This window comes from Myotis nattereri, assembly GCF_964212035.1.
Source record: "Myotis nattereri genome assembly, chromosome: 2".
In the NCBI taxonomy this organism is placed as follows: domain Eukaryota; kingdom Metazoa; phylum Chordata; class Mammalia; order Chiroptera; family Vespertilionidae; genus Myotis; species Myotis nattereri.
The window spans coordinates 111717959-111743735 of NC_138076.1; the positions used below are offsets into that span (position 1 = coordinate 111717959).

The 25777-nt window shown below is 41.0% G+C and overlaps 1 protein-coding gene and 1 pseudogene across 2 annotated transcripts in view; both read right to left on the reverse strand.

The window, feature by feature from the left end:
• Positions 1-6222: 6222 nt before the first annotated feature.
• The window catches only part of ZMYM5 (zinc finger MYM-type containing 5), a gene marked incomplete at its 3' end in the record, with an annotated part of 54422 nt that continues 34867 nt past the window's right edge, over positions 6223-25777 (reverse strand). The window contains exons 4-8 of the mRNA XM_081083589.1: positions 22009-22294; positions 21076-21241; positions 19441-19653; positions 7335-7712; positions 6223-6258 (exon numbers count right to left, since the gene is read on the reverse strand). Coding sequence (XP_080939715.1) covers positions 6223-6258; positions 7335-7712; positions 19441-19653; positions 21076-21241; positions 22009-22294 — 1079 coding nt within the window. The remainder of the gene's footprint in view (positions 6259-7334; positions 7713-19440; positions 19654-21075; positions 21242-22008; positions 22295-25777) is intronic.
• Positions 15389-15873, reverse strand: LOC308514485 (5-formyltetrahydrofolate cyclo-ligase-like; annotated as a pseudogene). The gene has a single exon. The product of its transcript is annotated as a 5-formyltetrahydrofolate cyclo-ligase-like (transcript).

Sequence of the window (25777 nt, forward strand, 5' to 3'; positions counted from 1 at the left end):
GTCAAGGGCATGTACCTTGATTGTGGGCACATCCCCAGTAGGGGGTGTGCAGGAGGCAGCTGATCAATGTTTCTAACTCTCTATCCCTCTCCCTTCCTCTCTGTAAAAAATCAATAAAATATATTTAAAAAGAAATCAGCCGCCAAAACCGGTTTGGCTCAGTGGATAGAGCGTCGGCCTGTGGACTGAAGGGTCCTGGGTTCGATTCCGGTAAGGGGCATGTGCCTGGGTTGCGGGCACATCCCCAGTGGGAGATGTGCAGGAGGCGGCTGATCGATGTTTCTCTCCCATCGATGTTTCTGACTCTCTGTCTCTCTCCCTTCCTCTCTGTAAAAAATCAATAGAATATATTTAAAAAAAAAAAAAGAAATCAGCCACTTTAGGACTTGCCCAACAAGATGAACAGATGTATGTACAAACATTCCAAGATTACCCACAACAAGGGGACTTTAAAACCTAGTCTGCTACCCAAGATATCTGGCAGGGGAGCTTTGAAACCTATAGGGGGAATGGCATAAAACCCTCTGAACCTCCAGGGGGTAGTACGCTCAGACTAGCTGAGTTGCCCACTTGTGCTTTATGCCAAGTGTATTTTTTTAAAATATATTTTTATTTATTTGAGAAACCAAGATGGTGGCATAGGTAAACACCGGAGATTGCTGCCTCGCACAACCACTTCAAGAATACAACTATGCCAAACCGGTTTGGCTCAGTGGATAGAGCGTCGGTCTGTGGACTGAAGGGTCCCAGGTTCGATTCCGGTCAAGGGCATGTACCTGGGTTGCGGGCACATCCCCAGTGGGAGATGTGCAGGAGGCAGCTGATCGATGTTTCTCTCTCATCGATGTTTCTAACTATCTCTCTCCCTTCCTCTCTGTAAAAAATCAATAAAATATATTAAAAAAAAAAAAGAATACAACTAAAAGACAGAACGGGCATCATCCAGAACCACGGGAAGGCTGGCTGAGTGGAAATACTACAACTAGAAGGAAAGAGAAAAGCATACTGGGACTCAGAGGAACTGCGGTGCAAAGTTAAGTGCACAGGTACGGAGTCGGACGTGGAAAGGGCTGGCGGCTGAGGACACAGTTGGCTTTTTCAATCGGGAGGGAGTCTCAAACTCCCGACTGCGCTGAACTCCAGTTCCGGGCGAGTCTCTGGGAACCCTGACTGATACGGGGAGAGGCCAGACTGTCTGGCATCGTTCGCATCTTGAGGGCGGCTTTCTCTCAGAGGTGCTTGCAGCGATTACCCGGACACTGAGACTCGGGGCCTCTTAGGGCTGGACTGATGATCAGCCATAGCTGTTTGCTCTGCCCTATTGATCCCCTGGGACCCTGCACCGCCCAAGCTGTGCACAGAGGCTTTTGCAATCTGAAAATTAGCTAACAAACCTGCAGCTGGCCCAAGGCCCCAAGGCAACTTGCATTCCTTCACAGCTGAGCTCCTGCTGAGTAGCCTCATGCAAAGGCTAGATTAGCACCTCCTGAAAGATCCAGGAGCCAGTATACTCGGTGGTTAGAGTGGGACCATTCAGATTGCAACCCCTCGGACCCATAAGGGACACACTCAGGGGGCAGACTCAGTGAGCACCAAAGCCCCACTGAAGCAAGTCTTGCCCCGGAGGAGAGTCTCCAGCACAGAAGTTCTCCCACTGCAGACACAACTGATTCTCATAGCCAATTGGCCTGGAGGTCAATTCCTCCCAGTGATACCTACAACAATCAAGGTTTAACTACAACAAGACTGTGCACAAAGCCCACAAAGGGGTGCACCAAGAGTGTCCACCTCAGGTAATTGGGGAGGCTGAACCACTGGGCCCTATAAGACACCTAGCATAGAAAGCCACTCCATCAACACAGGGAAGCATAAAAAATGCGGAGACAAAGAAATAGGACACAAATGACAGAAATGGAGGAAAGCAAACTACTGGATATAGAGTTCAAAACCACACTTTTAAGGTTTTTCAAGAACTTTCTAGAAGCCGCCGATAAATTTAGTAAGACCCTCGAAAAGACTGGTGAGACTGCCGATAAATGTAGTGAGATCCTCAAGAAATCTAGTCAGACCCTCAATGTTATGATACAGGACCAACTGGAAATTAAGCATACACTGACTGAAATGGAGGATATTATACAGACTCCCAACAGCAGACCAGAGGAGCAAAAGAATCAAGTCAAAGATTTGAAATGCAAAGAAGCAAAAAACACCCAACCAGAAAAGCAAAATGGAAAAAGAATCTGAAAATATGAAGATAGTGTAAGGAACCTCTGGGACAGCTTTAAGCGTACCAACATCAGAATTATAGGGGTGCCAGAAGATGAGAGAGAGCAAGATATTGAAAACCTATTTGAAGAAATAATGACAGAAAACTTCCCCTACCTGGTGAAAGAAATAGACTTACAAGTCCAGGAAGTGCAGAGAACCCCAAACAAAAGGAATCCAAAGAGGACCACACCAAGACACATCATAATTAAAATGCCAAGAGCAAAAGACAAAGAGAGTCTTGAACGCAGCAAGAGAGAAAAAGTCAGTTATCTACAAGGGAATACCCATACGACTGTCAGCTGATTTCTCAACAGAAACTATGCAGGCCAGAAGGGAGTGGCAAGAAATATTCAAAGTGATGAATGCCAAGAACCTACAACCAAGATTACTTTATCCAGCAAAGCTATCATTCAGAATTGAAGGTCAGATAAAGAGCTTCACAGATAAGAAAAAGCTAAAGGAGTTCATCACCACCAAACCAGTATTATATGAAATGCTGAAAGGTATCCTTTAAGAAGAGGAAGAAGAAGAAGGTAAAGATACAAATTATGAACAACAAATTATGAATACTATCAACAAGTGAATCTAAAAATCAAAGTGAATAATCTGATGAACAGAATGAACTGGTGATTATAATAGAATAAGGGGGATAGAAACGGAGTGGAATGACTATTCTGGGGGGGGGGAAGGGGTGAGGGGGATGCGGGAAGAGACTGGACAAAAATCGTGCATCTATGGATGAGGACAGTGGGTGGGGAGTGAGGCTGGAAGGTGGGGTGGGAACTGGGAGGAGGGGAGTTATGGGGGGATAAAGAGGAACAAATGTAATAATCTGAACAATAAAGATTTAATTAAAAAATATATATTTTTATTTATTTCAGAGAGGGAGACAGGTAGAGAAATAGAAACATCGATGAGAAAGAATCATTGATTGGCTGCCTCCTGCATGTCCCCTACTGGAGATAGAGCCCGAAACCCAGGCATATGCCCCTGACCGGAATCAAACCCATGACCCTTCAGTCCACAGGCCAACACTCTATCCACTGATTCACTGAGCCAAGTCGGCTAGAGCGCCAAGTGTATTCTTAATAAATGGGCTTGCTTTGCTTCTGCTTCTTGTCTGTATTCCTTCTCACAAGATTAGCAAGAGCTGAGGAGGGGAGAGCCCATTGTCCCCAGATTCAGGAGGCAGTCTGGTAACACAACCAACAGAGTCACCTGACCAGGGCCTCATTAGCAAATTTTCACAGTAATGATAACTATAAGCTTTTGAAAATCATCTCTAGTCCTCAATATTATGCTACTATCTCCTCAAACTTCTTACTGTCTCAGAAACAGATGTAGGCACATGATTCAGATTTTCCTTTCAGCTTCAGTTAAATTCTCAAATTCCTAATTACATCCTAATATAAACACACTATATAACTCAACACTATAGAAGACTATTCCATTTCCAAAATTTTGTATTTCGTGTTGCCTACAGTGTTCCCCTATTATCTTACACTGATAGCTATCTAACTTACATTATGCTAAGAAATTGGGAGTTCTAAACTAGAAGCAGTGGGGAACTTCAAAGCTTTGAAACAGAATAGATAAGACCTGAAGTAATATAGCACTATTCTTTCTACCAAACTTGACTGAGCTCTTTATTTCAACCTCTTATTCACTTTTATATCTTATGTAGCAAATTGTACATTGTACATGTAAAGTGGCTAATAGCAACTCTTACTGGCTTCCAGCACTGAGCAGAGGTGAGCCAGGGGATCAAAGGGAAAAAAAAAATGACTCAATGTAAGAATTTTAAAGATGTAATATTTGAAATTGTGAGGTTTATGAAAAAAATTTCACTTGTTCTCAATGAGGAAAACAATAAATTGCCATTTCTTGAGGACTGTTACTTTGAATTGTCCTTTCTCATTTTTCCTAATGCCTTTACTCAGTGAAATTAAAAGGATGGGAAACAAAACTGAGTATAGTTCACATCATTAGTGACCAATCCCATAGCAGGAGAGTGGGGGACAGAAAATAGGACTTGCCTTTCTCATTCTGTGTACTGCCTTCCTTCTTTATAGCGAGTACATTCTAATTTTACAATGTAAAGAAAAGATCTAGTTAAGAAAAAAACAAACACCTAAGTTATTCCCCTGCCAACAAATATTTACTTTTATCATCTCCTGAATTTACAGTTGGTTTTTCCCCTCAACATTTCATTATCAAAAACTTCAGACATACCAAAAGTTGAAATTTACAGTGAACACCGATAAACCAAGCACCTAAATTTTGAATTTTCCACATTTAACTCATTACTATATGAAGGGTTTATGGTGCCTGATAGATGTGTGTTATGCTGAAGAAATGAAAGAATTTGAGGATCTAATTTTATTTTTGATGGTCTTACCAAATTATTTAAGTAGTCACTGGTTGACTTCATTACTTTGCTCAGACACTCAACAGTCTATCCTATATAATAAAGGGCTAATATGCAAATAGACCAAAATGTGGAACAACCGAACAACCAGTCACTGTGATATGTGCTGACACATGCGTGTGGAAAATGGCAGGCATTGGCAGCAGTCGGGCAGAGTACAGAACATGGTGGGTGTTGGCCACAGCGGGATGGTAGAGGTGAGCAGAGGTGCCAGACCAATGCGGGGTACTGGTCGCTGTCATCGAGGTAAGCCTCTGTGCTTAGTGAAAATTCTTTGCTCCTGCATGCCACAGTCCCGCCCAGCGGTTGCACCTGCTGCCGGCGCCGGCGCTGCTCGCACCTGCAGCTGGCGCTAGAGCTGCTGTTCACACCCACTTCCAGCACCCAGCGAGGGTCCCGACTGCTCAGCGCCATCAGCAGGTACAAGTGGCAGCTCCCGGCCCCGATCGCCCATGAGGGCTTCTCCACCTCCCCCTCCTCCTAAGGGGCGATCGGGCCAGCAGCCGTCACTCGCACCCACTGACAGCGCCAGCCCCGCTTGCACCTGCTGCTGGTGCTGGCCCCAATCGCTCCACACCGTCAGTGGGTGCCAGCACCTTCAGTGGGTGGGAGCAGTGGCAGTGGAAGCAGGACTGCCGGCAGACAGGGGACCAGGGGACGTGGTGGAAGGGGCCGGGCAGGGGCATGGAGGATGGGCCGAGACCTGCCCATGTGCCCACTGCAGCCTGTGGCCCACAGTTCCTTTTAAAGTGCATGAATTTGTGCACTGGACCCCTAGTCTAATATAATCATGTAACAAATGTGTCATTCAATTAACTCTAAGCTTTAATGAAATAACAAGGCCATTAACCTTTTGTAAAGGAACTTCAGAACAACCTGCTATATTTTCTAGAATATCCTCATAGGCCTCTGAGAGCAAACTGGATTTTTGGAAATATCCCAAAGGCTCATTCAGATCCAAGTCTAAGAGATTGAAATGATCACTGCAAAAAAACCAAACAAACAAACAAAAAAAACAAGCAAAAAAAGAGTTATAAATTAATGAGAATGATTTCCCTGGAAGATCCAACACAGGCCTCACTTATTGTCAAGTACTCTGAGTGTCAGCCCCACCAACAAGAACATACCTTGTTCTGCTCATATGTCATTTTGTTTCCTAGGAAAAACCTTGAGAGAAGCTGAAGTATACATAAGAATTGAGCCCAGCTGGCATGGCTCAGTGGTTGAGTGTCAACCTATGAACCAGGAGGTCACGGTTCGATTCCTGGTCAGGGCATATGCATGGGTTGTGGGCTCTATCCCCAGTGTGGGGTGTGCAGGAGGAAGCCGATCAATGATTCTCTCTCATCCTTGATGTTTCTATCTCTCTCTCCCTCTTCCTTCCTCTCTGAAATCAATAAAAATATGTATTTTTTAAAAAGAATTTAATATCAGATAAAAATTGGTATCAGAAACAATAGAGAATTACTAAATATACAGTGATGGGAACATTAATTGACCATCTGGGAAAATGAGATCCTTACTTTTCATGAGTACTTCTCAGATTTCAAGCAGAAAATCTCCTTCAGAGGAAAAAAATGCCACATTACCTAAAGGTTAACTTAATATATTTTTATTTTCATATTTCTTATATGTATACCAACATAAAAATAGTAACTTTATGCTTATAGTTCTCACAAAACAATAAAAGCTAAAATATTTACAAATTAAAAAACCAAAAAAATGCAAATTAACCACCTTAAACATTTATTTAACAAATAATGCTATTTTCCTAAAATAAAAGGATGTTTTACACAAAAGAAATAAATCACAAGTATTTGGTTTAATAGCAAAACTCTGTAGTTTCAAATCCGACTCTATTTTTAGACTGCTGCTGAATGTTTTTACTTTAATAATAATGATGAGAACACTTGTTCACATAAGTATCTTGTTCAAACTGGTATTGATAAAGTTAAGCCTTTTTCTACCTCTTTCTGTGCTTTCTACTTAGAATAGAAAATTAACCAAACCTATCAAATGCCATTTTAAAAACGTGTGGATTGAAAAAATTAACAACTGCGTTTACTGAAACCTGCATTAATTCCTATTTAATCAAAATACCTTTAGAATTTGGAAAACAAACATTCTTTACTATTTCTTTGCCATTATGCTTATTGCAAATGGACTATTGAGTTACTCTCTGTAGGAGCCTTAGAACACAATGGTATTGACTGTGAGGTACAGATCTCCTGTGAGTGAACATAAGATCCTATCAGGTATATCATGTGTACAGCAACAGCACACTCTCATTGGTCTCATTCTCATGTTCTCTGTGTTCTACAGTTTCAATAGTTTTGTTTTTTTTCACATCAGATTTTAATTTTGAATACTTAAAACTATTGTTGATGTGCGTTTCACTTTCTTCGTGTTTACTAAGAATGTGTGATAAGTGCTGCCAATCTTTGCACCCATTCTCATTCTTCAATTGATTTTTTCCTCCCTCAAAGACTTTGCAATGTAGACAAAACACAGAATCTTTTGAGGTTGAATAAAGCAACCAGGATCTAGGGGTTTTTTCACCATTTGGAAGAATTCGTGTATAATAAGTTTCTGAAAACTTCCTCCCTGTATTGTCTTTTGGAAAGTTAAAATTTCTTACTTGAGGGATATCATTTTCTATAAGAAAGTCCCGTTGTTTAATATTTAAAAATCGGGGCCATGTGCCTGGATCTGCAGAAAGCACAACTGCTTGAGTGGACTCTTCAGATTTTTTCTCTTCCAGTTGCTCTTGAAATGTATCATCTATGATGGACACAGAAGCAGGTAAATTCATATCCAGTTTGGTTAGTGATGCATCTATCTTGCACTCTGCTGATACCTGTGGCTCTGAAGTCTTTTCCTTTTTTCTTGGTATTCCCTCTATTTTTTTCAAAAGTGTATTCAATGATCCATATAATTTCCCTTCATTTTCTTCTCTAATAGCATTTCTTTTTCTGTTTTCTGATATGGATATTTTCTTTGATTTTGCTTCCAACATCTAAGGAGAAACAGATTATATTTTTATCTTAGAATTATTAACACTAAAAAAAAAAATGTATATACAAATGCCCAGTAAGCAACCAAAAGATGTTCATCATTAGTCATTGAAGAAGAAATACAAATAAAAACCACTACATTCTACTTCACACCAACTAGGATGACTACAATGAAAAGACAGGTGCTGGCAAGATGTTGAAAAACTGTAATCTTCCTATAGTGATGGAGGGAATGTAAAATGGTGTATCTGCTTGGAAAAACAGTCTGGAAATTACTCAAAAGTTAGAGTTATCATATAACCCAGCAATGCCAAAAAGAAAATATATCCCCACACAAAGACTTACACAAAATGTTCATAGCAATATTATTCATAATAGCCAAAAAGTAGAAATAATTCAAATGTCCATTACTGATGGATAAATTAAAATGTGGTATTATCCATACAATGGAACATTATCCTATATAATAAAAGGCTAATATGCAAATTGTCCCCTTCACCAGGAGTTTGACTGGGAATTCGACCAGGGGGTGGGGCCAGCCAGCCAACCTCCAGGCCAGCCCAGCCCAAATGGGGCCGATTGGGGCCAGCCGGATCCCACCCATGCATGAATTTGTGCACCGGGCCTCTAGTTTGACAATAAAAAGTGAAGCCAAGATACGTACTACAACATGGCTGAACCTTGAAAACAGATGATAAGTATGTGAAAGCCAGTCACAAAGTACCACATATTGTATGATTCCATTTAATAAAAAGACACATTACCTACTTTGGAGTCAATAAAATAAAAATGCAAAATAAAGAAGAAAAGAACAAAGATGTATACAATGGGAATTAAAGGCTTGATAGCTATAATAGTTTATATATGTCATAACTTGAACAATTTATACAATAGAGCTTAAGAAATTAAGAGTTGGTGTGTTCTCCCTCCCCAGAGCAGGCCCAAACCTGCCCCTTCTGTCTCTTATTCCCCCACAGGCATGTATCTCCTAAACTCTAAGAAATCTGATGAGACTGACAACAAGAGGAGCAATGGGAAGTGGCAGTTTGTCCTGGGCTAAACCCTTAAACCTGTCCCCAAGGCTCCCTTTTCCCTGACTTTTCGAGTGAGCTGACATTAGCCCCACCTTGGCTCACTTCTTTTTTTTTTTTTATACAGAAGATATGTATTTGTTCCAACATCATTAATTGGAAAGAGTACTACTTCTTTGTTACCTTCTGCCTTTATCAAAAGTCTGGAAAAGCAAACCTGCACTCTTTTCTCTTTCCTTGAACTGTACTGTACTTTCTTACCCTAAGCTTTGAAATCGGGTAGTTTCACCCAACTTTCTTCTTTTTTCAATTTTTTTCTTGTTATCATTTTTCTTTTTATAACCTTACTGTGTTTTAAAATCAATTTATCACTCTAACTGGTTTTTCTCAGTGGATAGAGCAACGGCCTGCAGACTGAAGCGTCCCAGGTTCGATTCCGGTGAAGGGCACTTGCTCTGGTGGCAAGCTTGATCCCCAGTGTGGGGGCGAGCGGGAGGCAGCCGATCAATGAATCTCTCTTATCATTGACATTTCTATCTCCCTCTCCCTTCCTCTCTGAAATAAAAAATATATATGTAAAAAAAATCAGTTTCTCAATTAAACATCCTACTGGGCTTTTAAAAAAAATATATTTTATTGATTTTTTTTTTTTTTTACAGGAAGGGAAACGGATAGAGAGTTAGAAACATCGATGAGAGAGAAACATCAATCAGTTGCTTCCTGTATACCCCCTACTGAGCATGTGCCCACAACCAAGGTACCTGTCCTTGACGGAAATCGAACCTGGAACCCTTCAGTCCACAGGCCGATGCTCTATCCACTGAGCAAACTGGTTAGGACTGGGCTTTTTAAAAAAATCTTCACCCAAGGAGTGAGGATATTTTTTCCATTGCTTTTAGACAGAATGAAAGGAAGGGAGGAGAGAGAGAAAGAGAGAAAGAAACATTCATATGACATCTATTGGTTGCTTCTCACAAGCACTCCGGAGGGTGTGTGTGGTGGGGTGGGGATTGGACCTACAATCCTCCCATGTGCAGGCTGACACTAACCACTGAACTGGCTGGCCTGGGCTCTCCTGGGCTTTTGATTGTAATTACATTGAGTCTACTGCTCATTTGGGGAAAACTGACATCTTCACAGTATTGACATTTTCCAAGCCATGAATATGGTATATCTCTCCATTCATTTAAAATTAATTTTATGTACTTAAAAGACATTAAACCTGTTGCTATATTAACATGCCTTTTCTTTCAGCTTGCTGATGTTCTTTTTTTTAATTTCCAGTAAAATGATTTTAAATATAATAATGTTACATGCAATAAACCTTAATATTTCAAGAAAATTATCTTAAATGTTACATGCAATAAACATTAATATCTCAAGAAAAACGATTTTAGGAGGAACCAAGATGACGGCATAGGTAAACACCGGAGATTGCTGCCTCGCACAACCACTTCAAAAATACAACGAAAAGACGGAACAGACATCACCCAGAACCACAGGAAGGCTGGCTGGGTGTAAACTCCACAACTACAAGGAAAGAGAAAAGCATACCGAGACTCAGAGGAGGTGCAGTGCGGAAGTGAAATACTAAGGTGTGGAGGTGCCCGCGGAGTGGGCTGGCGGCTGAGGGCGTGGTTTCAATCGGGAGGGAGTCTGAGGCTCTGAGCTCCAGTTCCGGGAGAGTCTCTAGGGACCCAGACTCATACGGTAGAAGTGGGACTGTCTGGCATCGGTCAGAACTCCAGGGCAGCTTTCTCTCCAAGGTTTGCAGCGGTTGCTGGGACACTGAGAGGCAGAGCCTCTGGGGACAGGACTGAGAGCAGCCACAACTGGTCGCTCTGCCCGACCTGTTGATCCCCTGGGACCTGCCCTGCCCAAGGCTTGCACAGAGGCATTTGCGGGATAGCCTCAGGCGAAGGCTAGATTAGCACCTCCCTAGAGGACAGAAGTTCTCCCACTGCAGACACAGCTGATTCTCACAGCCAGTTGGCCTGGAGGTCAAATCCCTCCCAGTGTTACCTACAACAATCAAGGCTTAGCTCCAACAAGACTGCGCACAAAGACCACAAGGGGGTGCACCAAGAGTGTCTACCTCAGGTATTGGGACACTTAGCACAGAAAGCCACTCTATCGACACAGCGAAGCATAAAAAATGCCAAGACAAAGAAACAGGACACAAATGACAGAACTGGAAAGCAGGCTGCTGGATATAGAATTCAAAACCACACTTTTGAGGTCTTTCAAGAGTCTTCTAGAGACTGCCGATAAACTTAATGAGATGTACAAGAAATCTAATGGGACCCTCGATGTTGTGATAGAGGACCAACTAGAAATTAAGCATACACTGACTGAAATAAAGAATATTATATAGACTCCCAACAGCAGACCAGAGGAGCAAAAGAATCAAGTCAAAGATTTGAAATGCAAAGAAGCAAAAAACACCCAACCGGAAAAGCAAAATGGAAAAAGAATCTGAAAATATGAAGATAGTGTAAGGAACCTCTGGGACAGCTTTAAGCGTACCAACATCAGAATTATAGGGGTGCCAGAAGATGAGAGAGAGCAAGATATTGAAAACCTATTTGAAGAAATAATGACAGAAAACTTCCCCTACCTGGTCAAAGAAATAGACTTATAAGTCCAGGAAGCGCAGAGAACCCCAAACAAAAGGAATCCAAAGAGGACCACACCAAGACACATCATAATTAAAATGCCAAGAGCAAAAGACAAAGAGAGAGTCTTGAAAGCAGCAAGAGAAAAATAGTCAGTTATCTACAAGGGAACACCCATACAACTGTCAGCTGATTTCTCAACAGAAACTTTGTAGGCCATAAGAGAGCGGCAAGAAATATTCAAAGTGATGAATACCAAGAACCTACAACCAAGATTACTTTATCCAGCAAAGCTATCATTTAGAATTGAAGGTCAGATAAAGAGCTTCACAGATAAGAAAAAGAAAAAGCTAAAGGAGTTCATCACCACCAAACCAGTATTATATGAAATGCTGAAAGGTATCCTTTAAGAAGAGGAAGAAGAAAAAGGTAAAGATACAAATTATGAACAACAAATATGCATCTATCAACAAGTGAATCTAAGAATCAAGTGAATAAATAATCTGATGAACAGAATGAACTGGTGATTATAATAGAATCAGGGACATAGAAAGGGAATGGACTGACTATTCTTGGGGGGGAAAGGGGTGTGGGAGATGCGGGAAGAGACTGGACAAAAATCGTGCACCTATGAATGAGGACAGTGGGTGGGGAGTGAGAGCGGAGGGTGGCGTGGGAACTGGGAGGAGGGGAGTTATGGGGGGGAAAAAAGAGGAACAAATGTAATAATCTGAACAATAAAGATTTAATTAAAAAAAAAAGAAAAACAATTTTAAATATGACAATGTTACCTGCAATAAACACCAATTATTCAAGAAAAATGATCTTACATATCATATTACATGCAATAAACATTAATATTTCAAAAATAAAAGGATTTTAAGTATAATAATATTACCAGAACTGTACTAACATAGTATGATATCACAAAAGTTGTAGGAAATATTAAAAATCTGCAAATAACAGGATTACTTCTATTATATTCGAGGATATTTTTTCTCCCTCTGGCTCTATTTTTGTTCATCAGTTTATGTTGTTCATTATATTCCACAAATGAGTGAGATCACATATTTATCTATCTCCAACTGGCTTATTTCACTTAGCATGATGCTTTTAAAGTCTATTTTTTTGGATATGAGTATTGCTACTCCAGTTTTTTTTCTTTTCCATTTGCATGGAAAATTTTTTCCATCCTTTCACTTGCATCCTGTGTGTGTCTTTTGTTTTGAGGTGGGTCTCTTGTAGACAGCATATAGTTGGGCCTTGTTTTTGTATCAATTCATTGGAGCATTTAATCTATTTACATTTAGGGTTATTATTGAGAGGTACTTATTTGTAGCCATTTTAATTCTATATGGCTAGGTTTCTCTCTCTGTTTCTTCTTCTCAGCAATCCCTTACAGCAGTCCCTTTAGCATTTCTTGTAATGCTGGTTTGGTGGTGATGAACTCCATTAGCTTTTTTTTTTTTTGTCTGGGAAGCTCTTTATTTGACTGTCTATTTTGAATGATAGCCTTGCTGGATACGGTAACCTTGGTCTCAGATCCTTGCTTTCCATTACCTTGAGTAGTTCATGCCATTCCCTTCTGATCTATAGAGTTTCTGATGAGAAATCAGGTGTCAGCCTTATGGGAACTCCTTCGTAGTTAACAGTTTTCTTTTCTCTTGCTGCCTTTAAGATTCTTCCTTTAATTTCTGGCATTTTAATTATGATGTGTCTGGGCATGGGTCTGTTTAGGTTCTTCTTGTTTGGTGTTCTCTGTGCCTCCTGAACTTGTGTGACTTTTTCCTTTACCAGGTTAGGGAAGTTTTCTACCATTATTTCTTCAAACACCTTCTCTATTCCTTTCTCCCTTTCTTCCTCTTTGGGCAAACCTACTATTCTAATATTGTTACGTTTCACATTGTCCCACAGCTCCCTGAAACTGTCCTCCTGTTTTTTAATTGTTTTTTTCTAAAGGGTTCTGTAACTGAGTGATATTTTCAACTCTTTCTTCTAATTCACTGATTCGATCCTCAGCTGCCCCTAATGCTGTGTATTCCTTCCAATGTGTTCTTTATTTGTGTTATGTCATTATCTCAGACAGTTCTTTTTTCATAGTTGTTATATCTTTTTTTTATACTGTTGAGCATTTTTAACATCATTACTCTGAACTCTGTTTCAGATAAATTTCTTATCTCTGCTTCATTTCTCTCTTCAGGAGAATTCCCTAGTTCTTTCATATGAGGGTTGTTTCTTTGTCTCCTCATTTGGTTGTCTGTTTGTTTTTGTGACTATGTTTTAGGTAGATCCTCTACACCTCTCAATCTCTAGTGCAGGACAGTGTTAAAGGCTGTTTCTGACTAATTGGATCAGGCAAAGACTCAAAGCCTCCAGAGACTGCCTCTGTCTATAGACTAATAGGATTCTGACTTGAAATGTCCCCAGTTAATTGTCCTCAGGTGTTGGGAGAGTTTTTTCAAAAGGGTGGGGCAGTTGCTTCTGCCTGGAGGCTGTTACTTTTTAAAAATATATATATATATTTTATTGTTTTTTTTACAGAGAAGAAGGGAGAGGGAGAATTAGAAACATCGATGAGAGAGAAACATCGATCAGCTGCCTCCTGCACACCCCCTACTGGGGATGTGCCCATAACCAAAGTACATGCCCTTGACTGGAATCTAACCTGGTACCCTTCAGTCCGCAGGCCGATGCTCTATCCACTGAGCCAGAGCAGTTTGGGCTGTTACTTTTAATCTCTTAAGAGGCCTCAGGGCAAGGTATTTTTCAATAGGATATGTCCACTGTTTTCCCCTCCAGGCAAGGCAAGTGTCTGTGTGGGAAAAATGTCTTTCACTGTGTGAGGGAATGACTCAGCCCAGGAAACCTGGGGTGTCTGCCTTCTCAGTTCTATCCCCCGAACCTCCAGTCCAGGATTCTGCTCTCACAGCTCCAGTCCGCTTCACCCTCCCTCTGCCAGAGGACAAGGTGGGTGGCTCCACTGGGAATTTTTGTGGGTTGGCCCTTTATGAGGGTGCCCAAACTTTCAGCTGCCATTCCCTGGCAGACAGCACCCCACTGCTCTTCAGTTAGATGTTATGTGGGTACCCTCCTCAGTTTGGTGCTCTCTGCTGGGGAGCCCAGCTTCGGGATTAGATCCCAGAGTTCTCAGTGACTCCCCCTTCCCCCGCCACCCCCACCTGAGATATCTCTCCAAGACTTCAGTTGCTGTATCTGGGTGCCCAGCTAACCCTTTCATGCCTCTGCCCCTCCTACGAATCTTAATGCGGTCTCCACCTTGGGTCCTTGGCTATCAGGGTTCTCTCATGTGAGTTTTCCCTCACTTCTTTACTATAACATTTCTAGAGGACAAAGCAGCCCCCTCTCAGCCTCTCATTTTTTGTTTTATAATTTTTAAAAAAATATTTTTTATTGATTTCAGAGAGGAAGGGAGAGGGCGAGAGAGATAAAAACATCAATGATGAGAGAGAATCATGGATCGGCTGCCTCCTGCAGGCCCCACACTGAGGATCAAGCCTGCAACCCAGGCATGTGCCCTGAGCAGGAATCGATCCTGGGACCCTTCAGTCCACAGGCGGATGCTCTATACACTAGGGTGTGGCTGGCAAACCGCAGCTCACGAGCCACGTGCGGCTCTTTGGCCCCTTCAGTGTGGCTCTCACAAAATACCACGTGCAGGCGTGCATGTACAGTGCGATTGAAACTTCGTGGCCCATGCACAGAAATAGGTATTTTGTGGAAGAGCCACACTCAAGGGGCCAAAGAGCCGCATGTGGCTCGAGAGCCACGGTTTGCTGAGCCTCAGTTTGCCGACCACTGCACTAGGGCAAACTGGCTAGGGCAGCTTTATTAATTTTTAATGGTGGTTTTTGGTTATGTATCTTATAATTATTACAACAATGTAGCCCATGTTCCCCCTGGTGTGCAATTTTGACTAAGCCCTGAAGGGACATGCACATCATTTGTGTGCATCTCTCTCAGGCACGGACTCCAAGCATCTGGCTGCGGCAGCGGGACTTAGAAGGTGTCTTTCTAGAGGACTTCATCTCCCTTCACGTCATGTTCGTCCACTGGGACCTGGACGCAAATATGCTCCTTGAACGCTAAGGCCATGTTGTAGGGCTTCGCCTGCTGGTGCTGTTCACAGCGCCTCAGGTAGGCGTCATAGTAGCCCTGGCCTGCCCCAGCCGGTTGCCTTGCTCATGGAACCCGAGACCTGGCATGAAGATGAGGTCCAGGTTGCCTGTTGACAAGGCTTCCTCCCGAACCTCATCCTCACCGGGCTGATGAATATTCCAGGATGTTTTGGGAAGTGAAGCAATCTCCTCGAGTGATGCTAACTTCACCATGTCCATGTGATTGCTCTGGAACTCGTACCGTGGGATAAAGCAGGTTTTGCCATGGTGGAAAATGTCCTTGATGATCTCGTCTGTCTTGATTTCATCTAGCATGCTCACGAAGATGGAAATTCTCTTGGACTTCTGATACTGACTGCGGGCAATCACCTGCTTCTGTCTCAGCACCTGCATTAGCCCCACGGAGGCGATCACGTCCGCAAAGGCCTCCGAGGGAACAGGGCATCACCACTCCACCCTCTCACTGTCATCCTCACAGCCAGGAGCCCTCCCTCAGGGACCTCGCGCATTTAAGCCAGGCTCTCTCCTCTTGCTTCTTCAGTCCTAAGCCCTTTGTTATTTCACTGTCCCCATGCCGGAAGCCGGTCCATCCTTGCTGCTCGACACAGTCGCTGCAGGATAGAAAGATCTGCACAGCATATGTTTCAAGAGACCTGGCGTATATAGCATACTGTTCTTAATATGTTTGCTCCCCTTAGCGCTGTGTGTTTTAACCAAGGTCACCTCTCTGAGAAAGGTTGTTTCCCCAGGTAGGGATTTTTCCCTGAAGTCAGGGAGGGGATAAAACTCCTTAACTAAGTGCCAGGCGGGTAGTTAATCACTTTAACTACAAACAATCACGCTTAAGCTACATAATCTTTACTCCCTGGAATGGAGATAAGAAACGCCCTAACCTTTGCAATAGAAATTGACAGGATTAAAATCAACTGGTATAAATATGGATGTAACAAGACAATAAACACCAGAACTTCGCTGGAGATCCAGACCAGAACTTGGCTGGAGATCCTGGCTAGAGATCCTGGCTAGGCTGCTGATCAACTGAACGCTGTCTCCGTGTCATTCCTTCTTCGCCGACTCCGTCCACACCTTTGGGGACCCCTGGACCCGCTGGGGCTGGACCCCAGCATCCCCAGTTGTTTTTTTTTTTTAGTATATTTATGTTGATTTGAGAGAGGAAGGGAGAGTGAGAGGCAGAAACATCAATGATGAGAGAATCATTGATTGGCTGCCTCCTTCACCCCCAACCCTCCAACCCCCCGCACTGAGGATCCAGCCCCTAACGCAGGCATGTGCCTGACCAGGAATCGATCCATGACCACTTGGTCCAGAGGTTGGCACTAACAGGCCACACTGGCCGGGCCAATATCCCCAGCTTTAATAAACATACTCGCTCAAAAAAAAAATCCTGGCCAGAGTGGCTTAGTTGGTTGGGCAACATCCCATGTACCAAAAGGTTGCCAGTTCAATTCCAGGTCAGGTCACAAGCCAGGGTTGTGGGCTCAACACCCCTTCCCTAATAGATGTTTTGCTCTCACATCAATATTTCTCTCTCCCTCTCTCTTACTCTTTCTCTAAAAATTAATTTTAAAATCTTTTTAAAAAGTTAAAACAAACAAGAAACGGGAAGAGCTTTGTTCTCATATAATCCTGAAAGCAATGTGACAGCACTAAAGTAAAAAAAGCAGAAGTGCATCATGATCAAATCTGTACTTTAGAGAGATCACTCTGATTATAATATGGATTTGCAACTGTAAGGAACGCCAAGCATAAAGAGACAAAAAGCTGTGGTAATGCTGGCAAGAGGATGGAGGCTATGTCTAGGATGATAGGCGTGGAGGTAGGATAGAGTAGAGAGAGATTTAGGAAGCAAAATCTGTATTAGTTGGTAACTGAGTGAATCTGGAGACAGAGAAGAGGGAGGTGTAGAGAATGGCCCTAAGATGGGTTAGTAACATGACCCCATGACATGGTTTCAAAGAACTTCTGGCCAGAGAGGATCATGAATGTGTAATATTTGTCATAAATAATGACTCCCTCTCCGCTCAGGCGTCTGACTAGATTATGGGATAATTTACTAACAAGGGAAACAACTAAAAAAGAAAAAAAAACAGTTTGGAGTTTCAGTTTTCGATAGAGTTTGAGATACAAAACAGTTAAATGGAGATTATAGGTGGTCTGAAACTGAAGAATTATGATCTTCAGATATTTTGGAAGTCACCAAAATATATACTAATTAAAACTATGGGAGTGTAGAAGGCTATACTAAAAGAGCACATAGAAAAATAAACAGCCCAGCAGGCATGGCTCAGTGGTTGAGCGTCGACCTATGAACCAGAAAGTCAGGTTTTGATTCTCGGTCAGGGTACATGCCTGGGTTGCAAGTTCAATTCCCATTGGGAGGCGTGCAGAAGGCAGCTGATCAATGATTCTCTCCACCATTGATGTTTCTCTCTCTCTCTCCCTCCTTTTCCCTTCCTTGCTGAAATCAGTAAAAATATATTTTTAAAAAGAATAAAACAGAAAGCCAAGGATTGCAATATTAATTTTTACACAACCCAACCCAAACTCTGATCTTATCTTTTATCTTCCTAAGGTTCTTGGTAATGAATAGGTAGTCAACTTGTTATAATTCTCAATGGGTGGGACACTTCAAAGGCAAGTCACTTAATCACCCAAGCTTCAGTTTCCTCCCAATAAAATGAGGATCTCAATTGTACTTAACTGGGGAGACTTAAGATGATTAAATGTGAAAATGCATGAAAAGCTGTATCTGGCATCAGAGTAAACTCATGTTAGTTGACCTTATTGGCAAACACACATACAAGGAGACTCATAATTATGTGACAATTACTGTATAGGGTCTGATAGCAAAGAACTAATGATAAAGATAAAGGCCAGCCCTAACCGATTTGGCTCAGTGAATAGAGCGTCAGCCTGTGGACTGAAAGATCCCAGGTTCGATTCCGGTCAAGGGCATGTACCTTGGTTGCGGGCATATCCCCAGTAGGGGGTGTGCAGGAGGTAGCTGATCGGTGTTTCTCTCTCATTGATGTTTCTAACTCTCTATCCCTCTCCTTTCCTCTCTGTAAAAAAATCAATAAAATATATTTAAAACAAAACAAAACAAAAAACCAAAATGCAAAAAGTATTAATCAGAAAAGCAAATAGTAAATTGGACTTCAACAAAATTAAACACTTAGACTTTTCTTTAACACTAAGAAAATGAAAAAACAAAACACTGCCCAGAAGAACATCTTCTCAATATATTATTTTATAAAAGATATGCATCCAGAATATATAAAGAATTCCTGTAACTCAATAATACAAAAACCTAATTTTAAAAATGAGCACATGACTTGAATAGAAATTTTACAAAAGACGATATATGAATGATGAAAGGGGGACATTAGTTATTGAGGAAATGCAAATTTTATGTCCACTAGAATACCTTAAATCAAACCAGATAACACCACCCAGCCAGTGTTGCTCAGTGATTGAGCATCATCCCATGTACCAAGAGGTCATAGCACATGCTATGGTCAGGGCACATGCCCAAGTTTCGGGCTCAGTCCTCAGTAGGGAGCATGTAGGAGGCAGCCAGTTCATGTTTCTCTCTCACTGATGTTTCTATCTTTATCTCTCAATATTTTAAAAAACAACACAAAAAAACAGACAACACCAAGTTTTGTGGAGAATGTGAAGTAACTGGAACTATCGAGTTATCAGTGGGAGTGTAAAACAGTAGAGAAAAGAACTACTTGTAATGTCTGCAAAAAGTAAAAATTTTAAACAAACTTACAACAATTGATTTCAATACTCACTTCAGATGTAACACCTCAATGACAGATTGACAAAAGTGGAACTAAATGAAATTCTAAGATCAATCTGATTAACGTAAACTAACAGGTTTTGCATACCTGATCATCTAAAATTAATTAAAAGAATTACCTGTTTATATTCATTAGCACAACTTTGGCAGCAGAATGTCACCTCTTGGCCATCAATCACCAGGACAATGTTTCCAGAACCTTTGCTAGGCAGGTACTCTCCACAATGTTCACAGCAATTCATTATCAGACCATTAGTCAACCTGTACTTGTTAAAGCAGTGGTTACTGCACAGTTTGTGTGTCACATTATTAACGCTGACTTCATGGCGAATCTAAAAGAAAAATGAGGATTTACTAAATAAATAAGCCAGATTAGCACAGTAAGCAATGAGATAACTAATTTCTTTTTCTTTTTTAAATATGTTTTTATTGATTTTTTACAGAGAGGGAGGGAGAGGGATAGAGAGTTAGAAACATCTATCAGCTGCCTCCTGCACACCCCCCCTGGGGACGTGTCCGCAACCAAGGCACATGCTCTTGACTGACATCGAACCTGGGACCCTTCAGTCCGCAGGCCGATGCTCTATCCACTGAGCCAAACCACTTACGGCAAGAGATAACTAATTTCAACAGAAACAAAGACACTCTTGTAACTTCTCAGTGGAAAAAATATTCAGGAAAAAGACTAAAAAGCCCATTTCATTATTCTTTCATTTTTATCTTTGATTTCTTTGTAAAATCATTCTTTGATTTTTATAAAAATAAGATACACAGAACAAAAAAACAATAAAATCAGTAATAACTTCCCCAGAGAAACTTAAGCATTCCAGAAAATGAATGGATTTAAAAGATTTTGATATCACCCACTTAAAAGAAATGGATTGAGAATTCTTAGTCATATAAGCCTCATTGATCTAGATAATTTGTAGGAGGGACTAAGTGAATCAGTATTCCGTATTTGGATGTTGTCTGGATATACAAGACTAAGGGGTTTTTGCTTTGCTCAGCTCTGTGGTAACTGCGATAAAATTGTGTCCTGGATTTGCATGGCTCTGCAGAAACCAACACCAAACTATTACCAAGCACTGTGTTAACTCAGGACTGCCTATATGCATGTTTCTTCTTTCAGGAACTGGAAGGATGGCAATACCAATTAAGAAATGTGAAGTTATCAACATACTTTCAGTCCACATGTTCTATATGTTCTTGCACCAGGACTGGTGGCTTCCTTTGTGTCCTGAACCTACATTTTAATTTACTGTGTCTGGTAAGAACAAAATCAACTATACAACTGTTACTCTATGGATGAGTACATCCAATTCTATAGAAACAGATGTATATTTTTCATACTGTGCAAATAAGACATTTGTTTATAAAATAGTTCTGGCATATCCTTAGTCCTTCCTATAACTTCACTGTGCAGATTCAGGACATGTGCAATATGTAGATGGCAGAGCACAGAATAGCACTTAACAGTTAAAATTATCCTAGAACCCTGGCCAGTGTGGCTCAGTTGGTTGAGAGTTGTCCCATGCACCAAAAAGTGACTGGTTCAATTCCCAGTCAGGGCACATGTCTGGGTTTCAGGCACGATCCCCAGTAGGGGAGCATGCAAGAGTCAGTCAATTGATGTTTCTCTCTCATTTTCAAGTTTTTTTCCCTCTCTCTCTCCCTTCCTCTCTCTCTCAAATCAATTTTTAATAAAACATATTAAAGTTGTCGTAGATAATAACTTAAGATAGAAAAACTCAGACCTCTGTTAGTTTACTACAGATTGTACATCTTGATTTATTTGAAATTCTTTTTCTGAGACTCTGGTTGTCTTCGTAGGGAGACACACAGTATGTACTGCAGAATTCCTGGAAGGGCTGGCTTGACTGCACTTGAGGAACAACAGTAGCCCTTTTTGCAGGTACATCTCTGAAACACAGGGAGAAACACAATTTAACAACACTGTATTTTATTTTTAAATATATGAAAAATAATGGACAGTTTCATTTTCTCGTAATTTAATACTACAAATCAACTATAACTTGGGGATCTAGAAAAATCCACTTTTTTGTTTCATCACCAAGAGTTCCTAAACAAAATAGAAAGAAAAGACTTATAAATAAAAATATTTTGCATCACAAGATCCTTGCCATAGATTCTGATGACTTTTAGAAGCAATCAAAAAGGTGGTAGCAAACCCTGTCTGGAAGGCCCAGTTAGTTGGAGCATAATCCCATACACCAAAAAGGTTGTGGATTCCATCCCTGACAGGGGTGCCTACAAAAGCTAAGCAATCGATGTTTCCCTCTCACATTGATGTTTCTTTCTTTCCCTTCCTCTCTCTTTAAAATTAATAAAAACATATCCTCAGGTGAGGATTTAAAAACAACAACAGGTGTTAGCAACTTGGTAGAACTGAAGAAGATGGGGGTTGGGCTGATGAGACAGAGTTGGTGGCAGGGAGAGGGTCAATTTATTTCCATACTCATACTCCATTTTCCTGCTGAGAGTAAGGGCAGTTCAAATAATCCCACTGACAACTCTGAACTCTGACAAACTCTAAGATAACTCAAGCTCAATAAACTTGAGGACACCTCTGCAACAGTTCTACCCATGAATAAATACAGTTCTCCAATTACATTCAGAACATACATTTACAATGTCAGCATCAACCATATGGAAAAAGTACAGCTTACTTTTTACACATTACATTGTGTTTCTTTGGAGTATGCTTATGAGAGAAGGAGGAAAGGCAGGTGGTAGAACAAAAGAGGTGAGCAGATCCTTTTCGTTGATAAGCTGTTTGTCCCTTCTGTAAAGGTTTTTTGCAGTGTGCACAAGTGATTTTAGCTGGTTTAGTAAGTTGCTGTTTGGCTGAAGACTGGCAAATCTGTTTAGGAAGTGAGCCCACTGGTGACAAAGAATCCATCCCTGGCTGTTTCTGATTACGCGGAAATGATGCTGACTGGGAGATCCAAGAATCTTAAAAATAAAAAACAAGAAAAAGTCATGGAACAATTCAAAATTCACATCAGAAAAATATTTAAAAGTCTAAGAATAGTGAGGTAGCCATATAAGCAAGTGGTTAAGGCCAGGCAGTCTTGTTACACAATCCCAGGGGAACTACCCACTTTGTATTCTAAGTGAATGATACTCTATTGTGCTAATGATGAAAACTGGCCCTGGAATTGTGCAATTTGGTAGCCATCAACTCTTTTTTTTTTTTTAATATATATTTTTATTGATTTTTTACAGAGAGGAAGGGAGAGAGACAGAGAGCCAGAAACATCAATGAGAGAGAAACATCAATCAGCCGCCTCCAGCACATCTCCCACTGGGGATGTGCCCGCAACTCAGGCACATGCCCTTGACCGGAACCGAACCCGGGACCCTTCAGTCCGCAGGCCGACGCTCCATCCACTGAGCCAAACCGGTTTTGGCGATAGCCATCAACTCTTAAGTCAGACTCCCCAGGTTCAAAAGGTATGCTCTGAGCTTACTAAATTGTGCAAGTATATAAAACTATGTCTTGGTTTTCTCAACGACAAACTGACAATCATATTTAACTCATGAAAGTGTAATAGTACGTGTAATAGTAAAGCCTTATGTTTGGTACAAGGCACTTGCAAAAAATATTAGCCATTTTTTCTTCCCTAGGAACAAAATACCAATTAATTATAAAATAAAGCAAATATGAAAATACAAAGATAACTACAGAGTGTGGTATATGATTTCCATTTTCATAACAGTTTCCCCATTAACATTTTACTATGAAAAAATTGAAAGCATATAGAGAAGTTGAAGGAATTGTACAGTTAACTCCTATATGCACACCAAATAGATTCCACAGCATTTTATAATTTTTTAAAATTAAATTTTTGGGGGTAACATTGTTTAATAACATTATATACATTTCAGGTATACAATTCTAAAATACATATGTATATTACATTGGGTGCTCATCACCTAAAGTCTAGTCTCTTTTCATCACCACATATTTGACCCCCTTTACCCTCTTTGTCCTCCCTCCACACTACTTTACTATTACTACTTTACTACTTTTGCTTCAACACATCTTTCTATCTATACATCCTTAGAAATATATTATATATTTCAAGTAATATGTAGACATCAATACATTTCCTTTCAAAATACTTTGAAATACATGTAATTGAGATGTAACATTTCAATACAGTTTATTTTTATTTTTTAAATACTTCTATTGATTTCAGAGAGGCAAGGAGAGAGAGATAGAAATATCAGTGATTGCTGCCTCCAACATGCCCCCCAATGGAGATGGAGCCCACAACCCAGTCATGTGCCCTGACCAGGAATCAAACCTAGACCTGGTTCACAGGTCGATGCTCAACCACTGAGGCACACCAATCAGGCCCCCCCCCCTTTTTTAATCCTCACCTGAGGGTATTTTTCTATTGATTTTTAGAGAAAGTGGAAGAGAGAGGGAAAGAGAGAGAGAAACATCAATGTGAGAGAAACACATTGATTGGTTGCTTCTTGCATGTGTCCCAACAGGGCCTAGGCTGGGGAAGAGCTTGCAGCCAAGGTACATGCCCTTGATAGGAATCGAACCTAGGACCCTTTGGCCCACAGCTCGTATCCACTGAGCCAAACCAGCTAGGGCCTTTTTTTTTTTTTTTTAATCCTCCTCGGAGGACATGGAGAGAGAGAGAGAGAGAGAGAGAGAGAGAGAGAGAGAGAGAGAGAGAAAGAGAGAGAGAGAAACATCGGTTGGTTGCCTTCCATATGGGCTCTGACTGGGAATCAAACCCACAAACCAGGTATGTACCCTGACTGGGAATTGAACCAGCAACCTTTTGATGCACAGGGTGACATTCAACCAACTGAGCCATTCTGGCCATGCTGGGAATAACATTTATTTTTTAACATTTAAAAATTAATTTTTAGAGAGAGAAGGGAGAACAGAGAAACATCAATGGGAGAACAAAACATTGATTAGCTGCCGGGGATCAAACCTAAAACCCAGGCATGTACCCTGACTGAGAATAAAATCAGCAACCTTTAGGTGCTTGGGACATCACTCAACCAACAGAGCTACACAAGCCAGGCTAGACAGAACATTTTAAAGCAAGTCCTTCCACAATTACTTCCGAGCCTTCTAAAATATTATTTCATATGCATTAACATAAAAAGCCTTTATATATGCCCGACTCCAATAATATATTACTGTTGCTTCAAAATTGTACAATGTGATGTACAGGTAACAGTGCTTCTCAAATTTTAACATGTGTGAGATTATTTGGGAATCTTTGAATCAAACATAAATTCTAAATCACTAGGTCCTAGGAGGGGCCTGAGATCCTGCATTTATTGGATGTGAAACTTTGAGAAATGAGACTCTATTCAAAAGTGGCTTGTTAGACCCTAGCCAGTTTGACTCAGTGGACAGAGCGTCAGCCTGCGGGCCAAAGGGTCCTGGATTCGATTCCAGTCAAGAGCACATATCATGGTATGTGCAGGTTCCTCCCCGGGCCCTGATAAGGGCTTATGCAGGAGGCAACTAATCGATGTCTCTCACATCGATGTTTCTCTCTGGCTTTCCCTCTCTCTTCCACACTTCCTAAAAATCAATGGAAAAATATCCCTGGGTGAAGATTAACAAAAAAAAAATAATAAAATAAAGTAAAACGAAATAAATAAAATAGCTTGTGTGATCAGCACAAGGCCTATTGCCCCCTCCACCTATCACAGCTCTAAAGGCCTCATATAATACTACCAACATTAATAATTCTATTTGCATTTCTGAATTCCTACCTGCTTCTTCTAACTTTCTTTGTCCTATTTCCAGATGTCTTTTATTTCACAGGCAAAACCAAAATAGAACAAGTAACAAAGGAATTATTTCATTCCACATGTTGAAATCTGGTTAATATGAAGAATACGCCAATAAAGTTTTTTTATCGCCAAGTACTCAGAAAGGAAGTTTCTTTACTGCTAAAGTTTTCTACTTCTAAGTCATTCCTTTAGAAAACCAAATTATTCTCAACCACTCCAAAGAAAACAGAAATTACATATTCACCTATAAAATAAACATAGGTTGCCCTGGCCAGGTAGCTAGTTGGATAGAATGTTATCCTAATACGCCAAGGTTGCAGGTTCGATCTCCAGTCACGGCACATACAAGAAGCAACCAATGAATGGACAAAACAAATTTTTTGTCCAAAATAAGTGCAACAACAAATCAATGTTTCTCTCTCTCTCCTTCTCAAATCAATCTACACTAATAAAAGAGAAAAATGGTAATTGGCGTACGGCGATACCATTTTCATTGGCTAATCAGGGCTATATGCAAATTAACTGCCAAAGGGAAAGCAGGAAGAAGTCCCCTGCCACTGACAGTGATCTGAAACCCAGGGGGGAGGTAAGAGCTGGGGCCGCCTTTGCCCTGCCCCCCCTGCCATGATCGGAGAATCATGCGCCTTTTCC